At 38.7% G+C, this 19,900-nt stretch overlaps 1 protein-coding gene across 1 annotated transcript in view; it reads right to left on the bottom strand.

The window, feature by feature from the left end:
* The window catches only part of PHLDB2 (pleckstrin homology like domain family B member 2), a 103,190-nt gene extending 85,464 nt beyond the window's left edge, over positions 1–17,726 (bottom strand). The window contains exon 1 of the mRNA XM_007947424.2: positions 16,383–17,726. Coding sequence (XP_007945615.1) covers positions 16,383–17,717 — 1,335 coding nt within the window. The 5' untranslated portion in view covers positions 17,718–17,726. The remainder of the gene's footprint in view (positions 1–16,382) is intronic.
* Positions 17,727–19,900: the final 2,174 nt, after the last annotated feature.

The raw sequence follows: 19,900 nt of genomic DNA, 5'->3' as shown, positions 1-19,900 counted from the left end.
ACTTGATGGCACACAACAACATATAATATATATACTAAACTAAAAAAACCAAATTCACTTTAGTGGAGTCAATTCTGACTCACAGTGACCCCTCCTTAGGTTTCTGAAGCGATATCTCTGTAGAAGTAGATTGCCCAGTCTTCCTTCCAAGGAATGGCTAGTAGGTTTGAACTGCCAGCCTTCTGGTTAGCAGTCAGATGCCTTAGGCACTGCACCACCAGAGCTCCTAACATTTATAGTACATACTATAAAATTGTTGTAAGGGTGGAGGCTATACCACTAGTGTTTCAAATACCAGCAGGGTCACCCATGGTAGACAGCTTTCAGTGGAGCTTTCAAACTACGACAGACTTGGAAGAAGGAAGGAGTCAGCCCCTTCTCAAAGAACTGGCCAGTGAAAATCTTATGAATAACAGCAAAACACAATCTATTACTAGAAAATTTGATGAAGAGCCTTAAAACACTGTCCAATGTAATGCCAGAAGATGAGCCCTTCAAGTCGGAAGGCACTCAAAATATGACTAGGAAATAGCTACTTCCTCAGAGTAGAGTCAACCTTAAAGATGGGGATGGAGTAAAGCTTTTGGGACCTCCATTTGCTGGTGTGGCATGACTCAAAATGGGAAGAAACAGCTACAAACATCCATTAATAATTGGAATATGGAATGTACAAAGTATGAATCCAGAAAAATTGGAAGTTGTCAAAAATGAAAGGAAAACATTAGTGAGCTGAAATGGACTGTTTTTGGCCATTCTGAATCAGATAACCATATGATCTACCATGCTGGGAATGACAAATTGAAGAGGAATGGTGTGGCATTCATTGTCACAAAATATTTCAAGATCTATCCTGAAGTACAATGCTGTCAGTGATAGGATAATATCCATACACCTACAAGGAAAATCAGTTAATACTACTGTTATTCAAATTTATGCACCAACAACCAAAGCCAAAGACGAAGAAATTGAAGATTTTTACCAGTTTCTGCAGTCTGAAACTGACCAAATTATGCAATCAACATGTTGATTATTACTGGTGATTGGAATGTAAAAGTTGGAAACAAAGAAGAATCACCAGTAGTTGGAAAATATGGCCTTAGTGTAGAAATGACACTGGAGATCACATGACAGAATTTTGCAAGGCCAATGACTTATTCATTGCAAATACCTTTTTTCAACAACATAGACAGTGGCTATACACTTGGACTTCACCAGATGGTATACCCAGTAACCAGATCAACTACATCTGTGGAAAGAGGTGATGGAAAAGCTCAGTATCTTCAGTCAAAACAAGGCCTGGAACTGACTGTGGAACAGACCATCAAATGCTCATATGCAAGTTCAAGTTGAAGCTGAAGACAATTGAAACAAGTCCACAAGAGCCAAAATATGACCTTGATTACATCCCACCAGAGACCATCTGAAGAACAGATTTGATGCGTTGATCACGAATGACAGAAAACCAGATGAATTGTGGGATGACATCAAGAACATCATACATGAAGAGAAAGCCAAATGACTGAAAGAGATTCAAATTTGTACTCATTCCAAAGAAAGCTGATCCAACAGAATGTGGAAATTATAACTTATAGTTATAAGATAACTAATGGCATTTGTAAGTAAAATCTTGCTGAAGATAATTAAAAAATGATTGTAGCAGTATATTGACAGGGAACTTCCAGAAAGCCAAGCTGGATTCAGGAGAGGACGTGGAATGAGGGATTTCATTGCTCATGTCAGATGGATCTTGGCTAAAAGCAAAGAATACCACAAAAATGTTTACTTGTGTTTTATTGATTATGCAAAAGCATTTCACTGTGTGAATCATAACAAATTACAGATAACATTGTAAAGAATGGGAATTTCAGAACACTTAATTGTGCTCATGAGGAACATGTACAAAGAATAGGAGGCTGTTGTTTGAAAAGAACAAGAGGATACTACATGCTTAAAATCAGGAAGGGAGTGTGTCAGGGTTGTATCCTTTCACCATACATCTATATGGTGAGCAAATAATCTGAGAAGCTGGACTATATGAAGAAGAGCATGGTATCAGGATTGGAGGAAGATTCATTAACAACTTCTAATATGCAGACAACGCAACCTTGCTTGCTGAAAGTGAAGATGACTAGAAGCACTTACTGATGTGAAGATTAGACTACAATCTATAGTATGGATTACACCTCAACATAAAAGGAAAATCCTCACAACTGGACAAATTAGCAGCATCATGATAAATGGAGAAAAGATTGAAGTCATCAAAGATTTCATATCGCTAGTTTCCACAATCAACACCAAAGGAAGAAGCAGTCCAGAAATCAGAGGACACATCACACTGGGCAAATCTGCTGAAAAAGACCTCTTCAAAGTGCTGAAGAGCTAGGATGTCTTTTTGAAGACAAAGGTGCACCTAACCCAAGCCATGGTATTTTCAGTAGCCTAGTTCAGATGTGAAAGCTGGACAATGAATAAGGAAGACTGAAGAAGAATTGATGCTTTTGAATTGTGGTGTTGATGAAGAATACTGAAAGTACCATGGACTGCCAGAAAAGAACAAATCTGTCCTGGGAGAAGTACAGGCGGCATGCTCCCTAGAATGGCTAGACTTTGTCTCACCTACTTTGGTCATAGTGTCAGAAGGGACCATTCCCTAGAGAAGGATATCATGCTTGGTAAAGTGGAGGGTCAGCGAAAAAGGGGAAGGCCCTCAACAAGTTGGACTGACATAGTGGCTGCTATGATGGGCTCAGGTATAGCAAGGAGTGTGAGGCTGGCAAAGGACCTGGAAGTGTTTCGTTCTGCTGTACATAGGGTGGCTATGAGTCAGAGCTGACTCACAGTACCTAACAACTATAACAACATAAAGCTAATATACTATGCAGTCACATAGTAGGTGCACACTATTTTGTTAACCACAAGAGATGTTTTCTAACAAAAGCTTGAAGTGAAATGATCTTGTGGGCCTGTGGGTCTTTGGAATTCACTTCTAATATTGGTTAACAAGTAAACTTAAAAACTGAGTCTAAGCTTTTCAGGAAAAAGAAAATATGAGAAAAATACATTATGAAGCCAAATGCCTCTCTAAAAAGATCCACAGATCTATGGAGTTCCTTTGCTAATGTGGAAGGAGAGAGAATTCCCTCACTGCCCAGAATTCTCTGTTCTGGTGATGGATCACGTGCCTAAATCCCTGGCAACAGAGCTCTACCCAGTCACCATAGGCATCCAGGGAGGAAGGAATCTTTTCAATCTCTCATTGTCACTTGGTCCCTTGTATACTTACCAATATGTTGTTGTTGCTGCTGTTGTTATGTGCCGTCGAGTATAGACAATGTATATTCTGTAAAAGCACTAAGTCCAGTGGAGTCCCTTCTAAAAAGAACAATCCTCCCAAAACTCCATTCTACTATCCAGTGCACTCACTTCACCCTGGAAAGGTTTCTGCTTCACGGTCCCCCTGGCTCTACCTTAAACTTCAGAGGTCATGGCCCTATCCTTCTGAGTATACACATCATTCACATACTTGAGGAACTGATCATATCCTGCCTTTGCTCATACTCAGACAAAAAGAAAAGAAGTTATGTTAATCTTATCTGATAAATCAATTAATCACACTCCAGGTCATTTTACTTTAATCATTATTACTCACCTGTATATCAACATCTTCCTCAAACTTTAAAACGGTTTTAAAGTATATATATGCCTTCTAAAATAGGAACAGGTAGAAATAGTCATAGAGGAAACTGAGTTTGAAGAAGATGTTGATACACAGGTGAGTAATAATGATTAAAAAAAAATGACCTGGAGTGTGATTAATTGATTTATAAGATAAGGTTAAAATAACTCTGGTGGCATAGTGCCTAAGGCACTTGACTGCTAACCAGAAAGCTGGAGGATCAAACCCATCAGCCACTCCTCAGAAGGAAGGTTGGAATCTACTTCCGTAGTGATACTGACTCAGAAACCCAAGGACGGGTCGCTATGAGCCAGGGCTGATTTGACGGCATATAACAACATATATATATGAATGCAGAAAACAGAACAATTCTATAACAATATATTTAATTATTAATACATTTAGTATATTTAGTTATTACTATATAGTTATATAGATAATATACCAAAATCAAAGTCACTGCCATCGAGTCGATTGTGACTCCTAGAGACCCCTCCTTGAGTTTCTGAGGTGGTATCTCTATGGCAGTAGATTGCCCAATCTTCCTTCCAAGGAGTGGCTGGTGGGTTTGAACTATCAGCCTTCTGGTTAGCAGTCAAATGCCTTAGGCACTATGCCACCAGACTTCCCATAGATAACATATATATGATGTGTGTGTATATATATATATACAAATATATATATTTGTTGTTGTTGCTATGTGCCATCAAGTCCGACCCATATGTGTGTGTGTGTGTATGTGTGTGTGTGTGTGTGTATGCATTACCCACGCCATCAAGCCAATTCTGACTCACAGAAACCCTGCAGGACAGAGTAGAACTGCCCCATACAGTTTCTAAGGTTGTAAATCTTCACAGAAGCCGACTGACTCATCTTTCTCCCACGAGAAAGTTGCCTGTGGGTTCGACTTGTCAACCTTTTGGTTAGCAGTCAAATGCTTTAAGAACTGTGCCACCAGATCTTCATATGTATCTATAGACATATACACAGTATGTATATAATGAGCCCTGGAGGTTGTTGTTGTTATGTGCCGTCGAGACGTCGACTCATAGCGACCCCTCCTTGGGTTTCCGAGGCAGTATCGCTACTGAAGTAGATTTCCCAACCTTCCTTCCGAGGAGTGGCTTGGTGGTTTTGAATTGCCAGCCTTCTGGTTAGCAGTCAAGTGCCTTAGGCACTATGCTACCAGAGCTCCTGGAGGAGCAATGGTTAAATGAGCCACTGCTAATCAAAAAGTCTACAGTTTGAACCAACCAGCCGCTATGAGAGAAAAAAATCTGGCTTTGTGCTCTTGTAAAGATTAAACCAAAACCAAACCAAACTCTCCCTGCCATTGAATCAATTCCAACTCATAGTGATCCCCTTGGGGCTTCCAAGGCGATAAATTTTCACCAAAGTACAATGCCCCATCTTTCTTCTGTGGAATGGCTGGTGGGTTTGAACCGCCACCATTCTGATTAGCAGTCAAATGCCTTAGGCACTGCACCACCAGAGCTCTTTCTGGTAAAGATTAATGCAAAATGCAACCATTGCTGTGGAGTCGGATCCAACTCTTAGTGACTCCTCCCTGAGTTTCCAAGGCAGTTAACACTACATAAGTAGATTGACCAACCTTCCTTCCGAGGAGGGCTGGTGGGTTTGAACTGCCAGCCTTCTGGTTAGCAGTCAAATGCCTTAGGCACTATGCCACCAGAGCCTAGGAAACCCTATGGGCTATTTCTACCCTGTCACATGGGGCTGCTATGAGTCAGCATAGACTCGATAGTATACAAGAACAAAATATATGTATACACACACACACATACACATACATGCTAAAGTAATGTTTATTTTTATTTTCATTTACATTAAACATGTCTTAAAGTCTGCTGGCGTAGTGCCTAAGGCATTTGACTGCTAACCAGAAGGCTGGTGGTTCAAACCCACTACCCACTCCTCAGAAGAAAGACTGAGAAAATTACTTCCATAAAGATACCACTTCAGAAACCCAAGGAGGGGTCGCTATGAGTTGAAATCGACTCAATGGCAATGAGTTTGGATTTTTGGTTAGGAGGTAACTGAGTGGGGGCAGGATACAAGATAAACATACAAATATCAATTGTATTTCTATAAATTACCAATGAGCACATGGATACTGAATTTAAAAATACAATCATCACTCAAAAAATGAAATACGTATTGTAGGTCTAACAAAAGATGTACAGGACTTCTATGCTGAAACTGGCACAATGCAATGAAAGAAATCAAAGACCTAAAAAGGAAAAGGAGAGAGATGCTATCTATGTTCACAGATTAGAAGAGTCAATACAGTAAAGACATTAGTTCTCTCCAAACTGATACACAAATTTAACACAATTCCTATCAAAACTTCAGTGAGATTTTTTGAAGACAGGGACAAGGTTATTCTAAAACTTATAAAGTTTATTCTAGCATAGCTAAAATAATTTTGGAAAAATGAAAAGAATAAAGTAGGAAGAATCAATCCATTTGATTTCAAGATTTATTATATAGAAGCATTAATCAAGAAAGTGTGGTATTTATGGAAGGATACATTACAGGCGCAGGGAACAGAGAAGATAATCAAAAAATGTAGTTGTTGTTTGCTGCTATTAATTCAACTTCCTATTCATAGCATAGAGTCTAAGGCACTTGACTGCTCACCAGATGGCTGGCAGTTCAAACCCATCAGCCACTCCTCGGAAGGAAGGTCGGGCAATCCTACTTCCATAGTGATACTGCCTCGGAAACCCAAGGAGGGGTCGCTATGAGTCAGGGCTGACTCGACGGCACATAACAACAACAACAACAACATTCATAGCAAGGAGCTCTGGTGGCGTAGTGCCTAAGGCACTTGACTGCTAACCAGAAGGCTGGCAGTTCAAATCCACCAACCACTCCTGGGAAGGAAGAATGGGCAATCTACCTCCATAGAAATTACCGCCTCGGAAAACCAAGGAGGGGTCACTATGAGTCGAACCAACTTGACAGCAGTGAGTTTGTTTTTTTTTTTTTTTTTTGGGGGGGGGGGCGTTATTCATGTACAATGGAACAAAATGCTGCCTGGTCCTATGGCAGACCCATGACTGGTTGTGGATTTGACTGCTGTGACCCACTGAGTTTTCATAAGCTGATTTTCAGAAGTAGATCACCAAACCTTTCTTCCTAGTCTGTCTTAGCCCAGAAGCTCCACTGAAACCTAGTCAGCATCACTGCAAGATGCAAGCCTTCACTGACAGATGTGTAGAAGCTGTCGATGAGGTGCATTGGCTGGAAACCAAACCTGGGTCACCATGAAGGAATTCTATCACTGAACTACCATTGCCACCCTAATCCAGAAATAGATCCACACAAATACATCCAACTGATTTCAAACAAAATTGCTAAAGTAATTCAACTGAGGAAAGATAGGCTTTTTAAAAAGTGGTGCTGGAGCAACTGAACGTTGGCAGAACAACAAAAGAACCTCAGCCTAAGTCTCATATCTTATACAAAATTTAACTCAAATCACAGATTTAAATGTAAAACATAAACTTGTAAAACTTTCAGGGGAGAAAATCTTTGGAATATAAAGCAGGACCAAAAAAGTCTTGTCTGGACCCTAAAAGCATGATCTATGAAAGGAAAAAATCATAAAGTGGACTTCACTCAAATTAAAAATTTTGCATTGCAAAAGACTTGTCAAGAGGATGAAAGAAACAAACTATAGACTGGGAAAAAAATACATACTTGACAAATACCTGTATCTAGAATATTCAAACTCAACAATTAAAAAAAAATCCTATTAGAAAATAAGCAAAAGAACCAAACACAAATTTCATCAAAAAGGATATACAGATGGCAAGTAAGCACGTGAAAAAATATTCAACAATATTCTTCATGGGGAATATCTGAATTCGAATTAAAATCATAATGATGTATCACTATATACCTATGAGAATGGCTAAAATGAAAAAACCAATGACAACAACAAATGCTGTAGGGTGTGTAGAGAAACTAGATCAATCATTCATTTGGTGGAAAAGAGTTTGCCAATATCTTAAAAAGCTAAAATGTAACTACCATACAACTCAGCAGTTACGTTCCTAGACTTTTATCCCAGAGAAACAAAACCTTATGTTAATAGAAAAATCTGTACATGAATGTTCATATTAGCTTTATTTATAATACCCAAAAACTGGAAAAGACCCACATATCATTCAACAGGTGAATGGTTAAATAAACTATGGTACTTCCAAACCATGAAATGCTACAGAGCAACAAAAAGTAATGAATTACTAATACATGTAACATCCTGGAAGACTCTTCAGGGAGTCATGCTAGGTGAAAAATGTTAATCCCCAAATGTTACATACTGTATGATTCCATTTATACAATATTTCTTTCCTCTTTTTGACATTGATGACATTTTTCATGTTGTGCCACCATTATTGCTATCCTTTTCCAAAACATTCCACCACTATTAGCATAAACTCAATGCTGGAAAACAAAAGCTTCCCCTTCCCCCTCCCTCCTACTCTTAGTAACCACTAATAATCTTTGGTTTCTATTTTTTTTTTCTCCCCAATCTATCTAGGAATTTTCCCTCCCCTTCCATTCCATCCCTGGTAACCAACAAAGAAAGTTTCCTTCCATATATAAACCTTTCCCTGACTTTTTACAATAGTAGACTAACACAATATTTGTCCTTCTATGATTGACTTATTTCATTCAGCATAATGTCCTCCAAGTTCATTCACATATATAACATTTCTTTAAATGACAAAATTATAGAAATAGTAAACAGATTAGTGTTTCCCGGGGGGTTAACAAAGGGGTGGGGATAAGAGAGAAGTGAGGTGGCTATAAAAAGGCAACATGAAAGATCCACCTAATATCTGTATCTTAATTGTATCAGTTAACTCCACCATAACTGTATCCTGATTGTGATATTGTACTATAGTTTTTCAAGAAGTTAACACTGGAGCAACCTGAGTTGCGTGGGATCTCTCTGTATTATTTCTGGTAAGAGCATTTACCTAAAAATAAAAAGTTTAACAAAAGAAGTGCCTTCTCTCCAGACTTTCTGGAGCCATTAAGGCTGGATAAATCCCCAGAACTATTGCTCTGATATAATCTTTAAACTTTAATCCAAAAATATTCCTGATGTCTTCTTTAAACCAAACTACAGTTTAGCTTCATGAGTAAAGAATGTGTGCCTTGAGCATGGTGCTCTTTTAAAGAACCATCCATATGGGATCCAATTGACAACAGAAACTCAAAAGGTTAGACAGGAAACTTAGGACGCAGTGAGTTGATGTTAATGGAGTAAAGACAATTCAGGAAACGTGGGTGAGAACGGTTGCACAACCTGAGGAACGTAAGCATGTCACTGCACTGTACATGTAGAAACTGAACTGGTATATGTTCTGCTGTGTACGTCTTCAACGACAACAAAGTAAGTTATTTATAAAATAATTATTTAAAAAAATGCCTTCTAATAATTTTTAATCTGCATAACTGAGATGTCTGAATTTAACTCTCCCATAAAAAATATGAGTGTTTCTGCTGTAATACTTGTTTTTAATTTTTTTTATAAAAACTATTTTCAAATTTTAAAATATTCTCATCGACTTCTCTAGAAATGGAGAAGAAAAATTTTCATAAGAACAAGGCAGCACAGTCACTAAACCTATTATTTGATGAGTAATGAAAAAACAGAGCAGTTCGACTACTTTTAGATATACTAAGTATTTTGACAACAAAAACAGGTTCCATTTTTACTATAAAATATCAATAATTGTTATTCATCATCCCACTCCAATATACTTGTTAGTATTGATATATTCCATCTACATTGTACATTTTTCTATGAGTTTCATTTATAAGCTTTATTTACTACTTAATTACAAACGTTCATATATTGACTTATCATTTTAAGAAAGAGTGAAACATCTTTCATAACTGATGTACAGGGCCTTTGTTTTGTGTAAGGTACTTTCTTAGTTTTAGCTGGAGAATCGGTAAACTATGCTGACTCAACACACACCCCTCAAATTCTAAAAAGGGATTTTTAAATACATGGCACCATCAAGAGGCAATAGCTTGTACTGCCACTGTAATAGGAACCTTGGGTTTGTTCTAAAGTACAGAGGAAACTGCTTTTTACAGCAACTGTCCTAGACTGTTGCAATATAGGATTACATTAGGACCCTGCTCTGTGTTTTCCCCATGTGGAATCATTAGATCATTTCTAAATGCCAATTGTCTTATAATTTTTCTGCCCATCTATTTCTTTACTTGAAGAAGAAGAAAACTGTGATAATGGTTTTATTCTCATTTAACTGGAGACAGTTGGCAATCCTAGTTTGCTAATGATTTAAATATTTATTTCAATATTTATTGATTATCTATAGCAATTTTCTGTTTTAACAAACACAGAGAGAAAGTCTTTGCTTTATACTCTAAAGAGTGAAAGTACTCTAGCTATAGATAGCTTTCTTTATAGTACTCTCTGGTTGAAGATTTTTTTCTTATTTTATTAAAAAACTAAGAAAGACTGTTATTTAGAGAATAGATGACCTATTTAAGCAGTAGACAGCATCATCTATTGGATCCTGTGCTGTGATAATATATTGTTGTCTTTGTTGTGTTGTTATGTGCTATCGAGTGGGACCTGACTCATAGTGACCTCTCCTTAGGTTTCCGAGGGGGTATCACTGTGGAAATAGATTGCCCAACCTTCCTTCCGAGGAGTGGCTGGTGGGTTTGAACAGCCAGCCTTCTGGTTAGAAGTCATGGCTCATATTTGTGGCTTGCATTATACTTCTAAACTAGACCTTATAAACCATCTAAGCAATGCATGGGAGTGTGAGAAGGCAGAGGAACTGATCACCAAACCAATGCTGTGGAGTCAATTATGATTCATAGTGAGTAGAACTACCCCATATGGCTTCCAAGACTGTAAGCTTTATGGAAGCAGACTGTCACATTTTTCTTCCATGTTGTGTGTGGCTGGTGGGTTCAAACTATTGACCTTTTGATTAGCAGCCAAGAGGTTAAACACTGTGTCACCAGGGCTCCTTCCACAATAGTGCACAGACACTTCTGGCAAGGTAACTCAATGAATACTCTTAACAATAGGATTTGCTTTAAGTTACCCACCACCACCTTTTTTTTTTTTTTTTTTACATTGACTTTAACTGCCCTGGAGCATAAAATACACTAGATGACTATCACTACCTCTGGATTACTGGGAGGCATGCAGATACAGGTATGAGATGAATCAAAGAATATCCTGTCTACTTTATAAAGATTTCTCTAGATTCTAGAATTTCTAATTTGTAAAATGGTCAGCATTCCAGCCCTCCAGAAATTCCTTATCCATGAACATCTCGGAACTGGGACATTAAAGTGACTACTGACTACCAGTGGATGCCACAGGTCTGTGAACTAAAGTGCACATACAACATTCACATGGACCCTCTCAAGGACTGTAAGCATAGATCATTTTTAGAAAGGAACTTTATTTGCCTTGCTATATAATAACTGCAAGAAGCCCCGGTGGGACAGTGGTTAAAGTGCTTGCCTGGTAACAGAAGGGTCAGCACTTCATATCCCCAACAACTCTGTGGGAGACAGATGTGGCTGTCCAAGATTTACAGCCTTGGAAACCCAATGGGGCAATTCTACTTTGTCCTATAAGGTCACCATGAGTTGCAATCAACACAATGGCAATGGGTTTAGTTTAGTTAGGCTATAGCATAGTGCCTAAGGCACTTGACTGCTAACCAGAAGGCTGGTGGTTCAAACCCATCAGCCACTCCTCAGAAGGAAGGTTGGGCAATCTACTTCCATAGTGATACTGCCTCAGCAACCCAAGGAAAGGTCGCTAGGAGTCGGGTCCGACTCAACGGCACATAACAACAACAACAACATACCCTATAAAGAAGTAATAAATGTTAAAATTTTGGCAAAAAAAATTAAAAAAAAAAACATAGAATGTGTGACAAATACCCCATTAATGTATAACTAGAATGCAGTTATCTTTATTGAAATGTCAAACTAATCTTGGAGACATCAGTCTATGTTCATAATTGGTCATAAAAGGTAGTCTTCTATGGACTCTTCCCAGAGAACAGAGATTCAATATCTACAAAAGTACCTTCTTGTGTTTTATGCTAACTGGGATATATCCTTGAATAAAACAACAAAAGAAAGTTCCTCATTTATGAACAATTTAAGGTTCTTATTTATTATAAAATATCCTATTGCCACTTTAATTGAGTAGCCACAACACCAGCATTCATTTTTCTCAGGCATCCATTATCCTACACTATTCAAGCGATCTAATCTCCTCTGATTAATATTCAATTTTGCCTTTTGAAGATGAGTTCTTAAATTCAGGGGAAAGAAAAATCAAGGTCTCTTTTATACCTAAACTATTTCCAGGTTTTCCCAGACAACCCCTGGGCAAAATTTGTCTTTTAAACTCACAAAAAGACAGATGGTAAAAATAATAAGATTACTTTGGTGTGCCCCTTAATTTAAAATAGTTCAACACTATCTTAGGAACTTCATAGGAAGCTCTGTTAAATCAAATGAGAAGCTCAGCCTTCCCTATAATAATTTTGTACAAGTACGATATTATTAATATGAATAAATTTCAGAGATTGTATACTTTACAGAAAGGCCTTGGATATTTATCGATACCTCCACTATCCATAATATGTTTTACTCTCAGGGGAAACACTGATTAAATAAGACTATAGTGTGATACCCTGATTGTTGTTGCTGTTATGTGCTGTTGAGTCAGACACAACCCATAGCGACCCCTCCTTGGCTTTCCGAGGCAGTATTACTACGGAGGTAGATTGCCCCATCTTCCTTCCAGGGAGTGGCTGGTGGGTTTGAACCGCCAGCCTTCTGGTTAGCAGTCAAGTGCCTTAGACACTATGCTACTAGAGCTCCCAATTAGAGAATTTAAATTCTCCGTTATTCTGACACTGATTGTTGTTGTAATAAATGAACCATAGTCATTTATTCTTATGACCAAGTGGTCTCTGCCTTCTTCCCTCATGTTTGCCGGAAGATGCTGCTGCAAGTTACAGACTAGAATGTAACTTTAAAAAGAAAGTCCCTGAGCCTCATGGACAGGACTTTACCAGGTACTCTTAACTCTTGATACTTCAAAGAATAGACTTATAGGGTCAAGTTTCTGAGGTAACATTGTGTAGACCACTATGAGACAGTCCCAGGTAACTACATCGGGTTTTCAGAACTCATTTTAGCGCAGAAATAGATGATCTCATGAAGTCAAGCTAATGAGGAGTAAGAATGAATTACACACAACTGACTGAACTAATAATGGAAATCTCTCTTTCAAATCTGGATATGTGTTTTGGAATATCGTGAGTACTATTTTTTATGTACAATTTTCTAATGAGGAAAACTTTCAATTGACTATGATTTCACAAATTAAATGAAATGTATTTTTTAAAGGTAGCTTGTTCTCATTGATCCCTCTGAATTCAGGAACAAATAGGTTTTCTGAGTGCCTTTCCTTTTTAATGGCAGTATAGTCATTAGCATAGGCTCAAAAAGAATCGATCCTCCCTTTACTGCCATGTAACCAATGCCATACTTGGAATGTCATATTTAAAAATAAGCCTCCTCTCATCAGACATGACAAGCCCATTATGAAGCAAAAAGGGCTATAACACTACATATGGAGTAGTACCCACAAAGCTTTCCCAAGAAACTGAACAAAGACTTGTCTGGCTTATAGGGCCCTGATCTTACAAGCAGTAAGGAAGGTCACTTACTGGATTGCCAGGAACCTCAGCAGATTTTGTGGGTCTAGAGAAAGGAGAAATTCACCAACACTTAAAGGTTAATGAAGATGAAAGCTAGTAGAGATAAATTTCTTGAGCTTCTTGTTGTTGTTGTTATGTGCTGTCGAGTCACACTTGACTCGCAGTGACCCCTCCTTGGGTTTCTGAGGTAGTATCACTACGGAAGTAGATCACCCAACCTTCCTTCTGAGGAGTGGCTGGTGGGTTTGAACCACCAGCCTTCTGATTAGCAGTCAAGTGCCTTAGGTACTACATTACCAGAGCTCCTGTTTCTGGAGCTCAGGTTCCTTTTTCAGAAGAGAAGAAGTCAGATGATTTAAAACATTGGTGTGCTGGAAGTCATTGGTCCTAGATTATCCATAAGAAATTATCAGCAGTTAATTTTCTGGCTTTATTAATAATATTTGTTCAGCATAACATGGCTCTGGATTTGCTATCCATTTACAAGAAGGTTTTTATATACTAATCGAAACTGCTTCTGAACGTAAGTCAATGAATTATGACCAAACACAAACACCCACCTTTTTATTTCTGTGAATAATCTTTGGAAATTATTTTAATAACAAGGGGGATTGTCAAATGAGAGCATTGTCTAACAGACCCACACAAGGATTATCAAATTCTCTAAGGGTATATACATTTGCTTTCACTCACTACTATTGATTAGGATATTTGAAAATTTTGTAAGTATAACTTATAGAAAACTGAGAGTGATGCAAATGATTATTGTCCCAAAATTTCAAGCAAATTTTGTCCTGTATAAATGTAAATGGTTTCCATCCATTATAATCCAAAGGTTATGATGGTATTGTCCTACTATATGTCATTAAAGGAGCTCTGGTGGCACACTGGTTAAGGTATTTGGCTGCTAACCAAAAGGTTGGTGGTTCGAACCCACCAGCCGCTCTACAGGAGAAAGATGAGGCAGTCTGTTTCTGTAAAGATTTACAGCCTTGAAAACCCTACGGGGAAGTTCTAGTCTGTTCTAAGGGTCCCTATGAGTCAGAATCAACTCAATGGCAATGAATTTTTTGGATAGGTGATAAACTAGTTTTGTATGTGATTCAGAAATCTTATTTCAACTTTCTTTTAGTAACTAAAATACTTCTGTTTCCTCTTCCTTTTTTGAACTAGCCTTATCATCCTGCTATTTCCCTCATTAATGTGTCGAATAAATCTCTGATATGTGTTTATTCTAAAAATAAACATACAAAAGCAGCCATCTAAGTGGCAACTACTGGTCTCTCCTCATTCAGAGCAAAGCAGAGTAAAGAAAATCAAAAGTGCATAGAAACAGTCCAAAGGACTTATGGACCATAAGAATCTTGACTTATATGAACCTAAGACCAAAGCTAGATGGTGCCCAGCTACTAACGCTAACCACTTGGATATGTATCAAGATTGGACATCCTGGTTTGAGTGGTAGAAAAATGTGGAACAAAATTCAAAATCATAAAAAAGACCAGGCTTAATGATTTGATAGAGATTGGTGAAATCCCAAGACTGCGGCCCTGAATCACCCTTTGGGCCTAGAACCAAACTCACTTCCATACCTTAATTCTCAGCCAAACAAGAGAACTACAAGGCCTACAAGTTGAGCATGTACACCAGGAGATGCACTCCTTAGAACACTCAACCATGGGAGATCAGAAGAGCAGCATTTCCACAGGGAAAAAGGTAGGGAGGCAGGAAGGACATAGGGAAAGGGTAACCATGGGGAGGAAGTGGGAGATGAGATGTTACACTATAGGGAACGTAACCAATATCACAAACAAAATGTGTATATGAACTGTTGAATGTAAAACAAATCTACCTTGTAAATTTCACCCAAATCATGATAAAAAGTAAAAAAATAAATATACAAATAAATAATCAAACAAAAATTATGCTTACAAGAAAAAGAAAAGAAAAAATGGAGTGGTGTATTCTCATTCACCAGACTTTCAAGGGATGTTTTTTTTTTTTTCCTTTCTTATTATATTCAGTATTTGCCACAGTAAGCAAAAATATTTTAAGCCAAAAAAGACAACCCAATAACTTTTGTTTGTATGTATAGTTAGGAGTCACTTTATGTAGTAAGAGATATGGCTGAAGGGAGTATACTGTATGTGAGTGTGTGTGCGCACAAGTCCATGCCCATGAACAGGATAGAGAAAAGGTTGAGAACTATTGAGGCCATCCTTCAACTTCTTAGACAACTTGTCCTACTGAAAAATGCACTGCCTAATTCTTAATGAGTCATGATTTCATGGTCTACTTCTATCATAGCCATATATATATATATATATATATATATATATATATATCTGATAATATAAGTAATACAAATCAGTGTTTCCTTTCAGCCTTAAAAGAAAAGTTTGTAAGACTTGAAAGAAATCAATAAAATTCATAACTACCTATGTTAAGTTTTTCAAGAATTTATAAGAATTCTAAGTTATTTAGCTATGGTGCAACTAAATATATTAGTCACATATCAAAATACCCATCAACCCAAACCCATTGCTGTCAAGTTGATTCCAGCTCACAGTGACCCTACAAGAGAGAGTAGAACTGCCCCATAGGGTTTCCAAGGCTGTAAATCATTATGGAAGCAGACTGCTGCATCTTTCTCCTGTGAAGCGGCTGCTGGGTTCAAACCAATGAGCTTTCAGTTGGCAGCCTTGTGCTTAACCACTGTGCCAGCAGGGCTCCTTATCAAAACATCTACAGATGACTAATAATAATGATCTGCGAAGAGGAAGGATAGCAGCAGAAAATCTGCAAACAGCCTAGGGACAGCAATGTTGGTGCACACATTCCCTCATACATCCTTGAAGTCTACCCTGAGAGAACTGTTCCATGAAAGTGAGGTCAAATCAGATGAAGATAATTACCAATCGTTCCATCTCCTGCTCCCTGAGTCTTTCCTCCCTCTGCCGCCGGTGATAATCCATCAGGTCGTCACGTCCTGAAATGGAGCTAATGCTGTTTTTTCGCTCCCGAAGAACAGGCTGGGGGGTTCCTGAGGCTTGTCTGAGGCTGTCCAAATCAGCATCATCAAACTCTACAGATCCACAAGAGTAGTTCCTCCTGCCTGCAAACACTCTGTCCAGCTCTCCAGGAGGAAATGAATGATTTGGGCTTGTCCCTGAGTATGGAGCCCGATCCAAGTCATCAGAGGCACAGGAGGATGTGGAGGCTAGCAGCATCTTCCGAGCCATGCGGGGACTGGCAGGGACACTGAGGGTGGAGCTTACATAAGGATTGCCCTCAGATGCAGAAGTTTTATAGGGTAAAGCCCCTGAGCTTAAAGAAGAAAAATTAAGGTAATTGTCATTGTCTATTATGCTATGAGGTAGATCCTTTTCCCCCTGTTTTGTGTGTTTAGAATTGCCCAGAGAGTTCCTTGCAGGCAAACTGAGAGGCATCAGCTGATTCTCTGTGGCTTTGTACAACCTAGGAAGCGATCGGCTATAGGCTCCCATGTGACTCAGGCTGCTGCCTGAATACTTCTTCATTCTTGAATTGATGTTTTCAGCTGTTAGCTCCCTGGGTCTGGTTAACTTGGGCTGAAGTGTCAGGTTGTCCTGAATGTTTGTTCTCCTGGTTTGCTTTGGGCTTGAGGGCATGCTTGCCGCCCCTGATCTGCTGATGGGAGAGGAGCAAGGATCACTCGGGGAAGTTCCATTCCACATGGCCAGGAGGGAGCCAGACGCCTTTCGGCCTTCCAGTCCTCCCAGAAAGTAGACATTGTCGTGGGATTTATTCCTTGAGCTATATTTGGAATAGGGAGGCTTCTCTGAGAGCCTCAAGGACCTTTCACTGTCCCGGCCACTATAATGATCAAAGTCTGCTCTCCCAACAGGATAGCCACCAAGGGAGGGTGAGGTGCTGGCTAAAGAAGTGGGAGGCTTCATGGAAATATTTTTGTCAGTGCCATCACAAGAAAACTGTTTGCTTCCCTGGATTTTCACCAAAGAGGGACTACTTCTAACATTGGTTCCCAAAGGAGAAGGACTTCTCTTAGCAGGCACAGGTTGTGAGAGGGTTAAATAGGAGCCAGAGTAGTCTCCATTGGCTTTAAATCTCAGACTAGAAGAGTATTTCTTCTGGCTTAGGCTCTCCATCATGTAGGGGTAATCGCTCTCAAGGGAATTTGCTTCAAAACCTTCCTCTAAGCTACCATTTTGTAAATCCAGCTGCTTTTGCATTTGGCTGTGCTCTGCCATAATCTTGTTGGAATCTGGAATATAAAAAATGAGAAACTTTTACTTAACAAAAGAGATTTAAAACATTAAAAAAAAAAAAACACTCAGCAGCCTACATCTGGACAAATAACTGCAGTCTCACCAAAAATAACTAACAAACAGAACTCTGTCTTACTAATAAACCTAGTAAAACCATATTGCAAGTTGAAGAGGAATAAAAACTACTAGTCTGGAATGTATTTTGTACAAAAAGAACAATAAATCAAGAGGATGTCAGTGACATTTGAAGGAAAAAATTTCTAATGAGGTACAGGTGCAGGATTAGGCTAGTACAGTAAGAAAGACAATTTCATTTTAATGTTCTAGTCCTTGGCAGGCAACCTGCTGCCTGCGTACCTAGCAAACACCCAAGGGGATCATACAATGGACCTTCCTTTAGAGGTCCCAGCTAGAATCCTTAACTACCTGCTCAGAAATAGTCTTGAGGAAATAAAATTCTTATTCTGGCAGAGAAATAAAATTTTGTATTAGACATGGATCAATAACATGAGAGTTAGAAATGTTTTTTTATAAAAAGGCTGTGGCTCCCACGGTCTCTATTCACATGGAGGAACAGGAAAGGACAGAGTCAGGAATAGGAGGAAGACATGAAATGTGTGGCTACTTGCCTCCATGAACAACTGCCTCCTTTGCCATAAGACCAGAAGAACCAGATGGTGCCTGGCTACAACTATTGAACATTTTGATCAAAGATTCTATAGAAGAATCCTGAATAAAATAGTGAAAATACAGATTTTCAAATTCTCATGGATTCCATCCTTCCTGTTATCATGAATGTTAGATGAACCCCTAATGCAATTGCTCTGAGATAATCTTTAAATTTTAAATAAAAAAATATCCCCTGAAGTTTTCTTAAAGCCAAACAGTACAAATGCTTGTTGTTATTGTTGTTAGGTGCTATTGAGTAGGCTCCAACTCATAGCAGCCCTATGTACAACAGAATGAAACACTGCCCAGTCCTGTGCCATCCTCAGAATCCTTGCTGTACTTTGGCCCACTGTTGCAGGCATTGTGTCAATCCATCTTGTTGAGGGCCTTCCCCTTTTTCACTTAACCACTTTATCAAGCATGATATCCTTATCCAGGGAATGGTCCTTCTGACAACATGACTAAAGTAGGTGAGATGAAGTTTAACTTAACTAGTGAAAAATGTCTGCCTTGAGCCTTATGCTCTTTTAAGAACTATCTCTATGGGAACAAGTTGACAACAGCAACTCGAAAGATCAGAAAAGAACTTTAAAGAAGAGCGAGTTTATGTTAATAGGTGTTGTGTAGTAAATTACATGGTATGGCTTTCCTAGTCATAGTCTTTGTAACTCCCATTTTGCTGTAAGCAACTGAGTAGCTGATTGTTAAAGTTATCCACCTGGTGTATTTCTGCTGGAGCAGCACAAAGCAATCTTCTGGGAAGTTCGCTCTCTCTCAGGTGTGTAGAACTCTGATGTTGGAATTGGTTGGTTTTGGCCACTCTGCCAAGCTTAAAGGGAGCCCTCCTATAGGCAGAAGGAGTTTCTCTGACTGCTGACTGAGAGATACATGCTGCCAAGAGAGAAACATGAAAAAGATGCACTGCCAAGAGAGAGAGACATGAGAAAGACAAGCTGCTGAGAGAGACGGCTGGCTGAGGGAACTGAGCATGTTCTTGAACTTGAATTGTAGCCTGTTGCTTCCCTAATAAACCCTATAATCTGTGAGTTTTGTATAAAAGAGGAAATAGAATTTGCCCCTTCAGCAGTTGGTGTCAGAAACGGTGGGATTCATTGCAGTAGCTCCAGACTCATAGAAGCATGGGATTTTGTAAAAGAAAGAATGAAAGGGCCTGGGTTACCTATTAAAAGAGGTAACATATCCAGCACCTAGGGCTTTTGGTTATGGCCAGCCAAAGACCCAAGGCCATATACATAGAATGGGAAGATAATCAAAGTGAGGAGATGAAACTGGAATGTCTTAAAAAGGATTATGCGTTTTGGATTATGTGTTTATCTGAATATACTATGGATACTGAATGTTATCTTACCTACTTGTATTTTAGAAATGATTATAGGGTATGGATAACAGAAAGCTGTGTAAGTCGGCCTTCAGCCAATAGTTGATTGGATATGTTAAAAGATGAAATAGAATTTGCCCAGAAGAAACACAGGCTT

Source organism: Orycteropus afer, unplaced genomic scaffold (genome assembly GCF_000298275.1).
Source record: "Orycteropus afer afer isolate SDZICR_OR568_19922 unplaced genomic scaffold, OryAfe1.0 scaffold00184, whole genome shotgun sequence".
NCBI classification, from domain to species: Eukaryota; Metazoa; Chordata; class Mammalia; order Tubulidentata; family Orycteropodidae; genus Orycteropus; species Orycteropus afer.
This window is presented reverse-complemented; position numbering and strand designations above follow the sequence as displayed.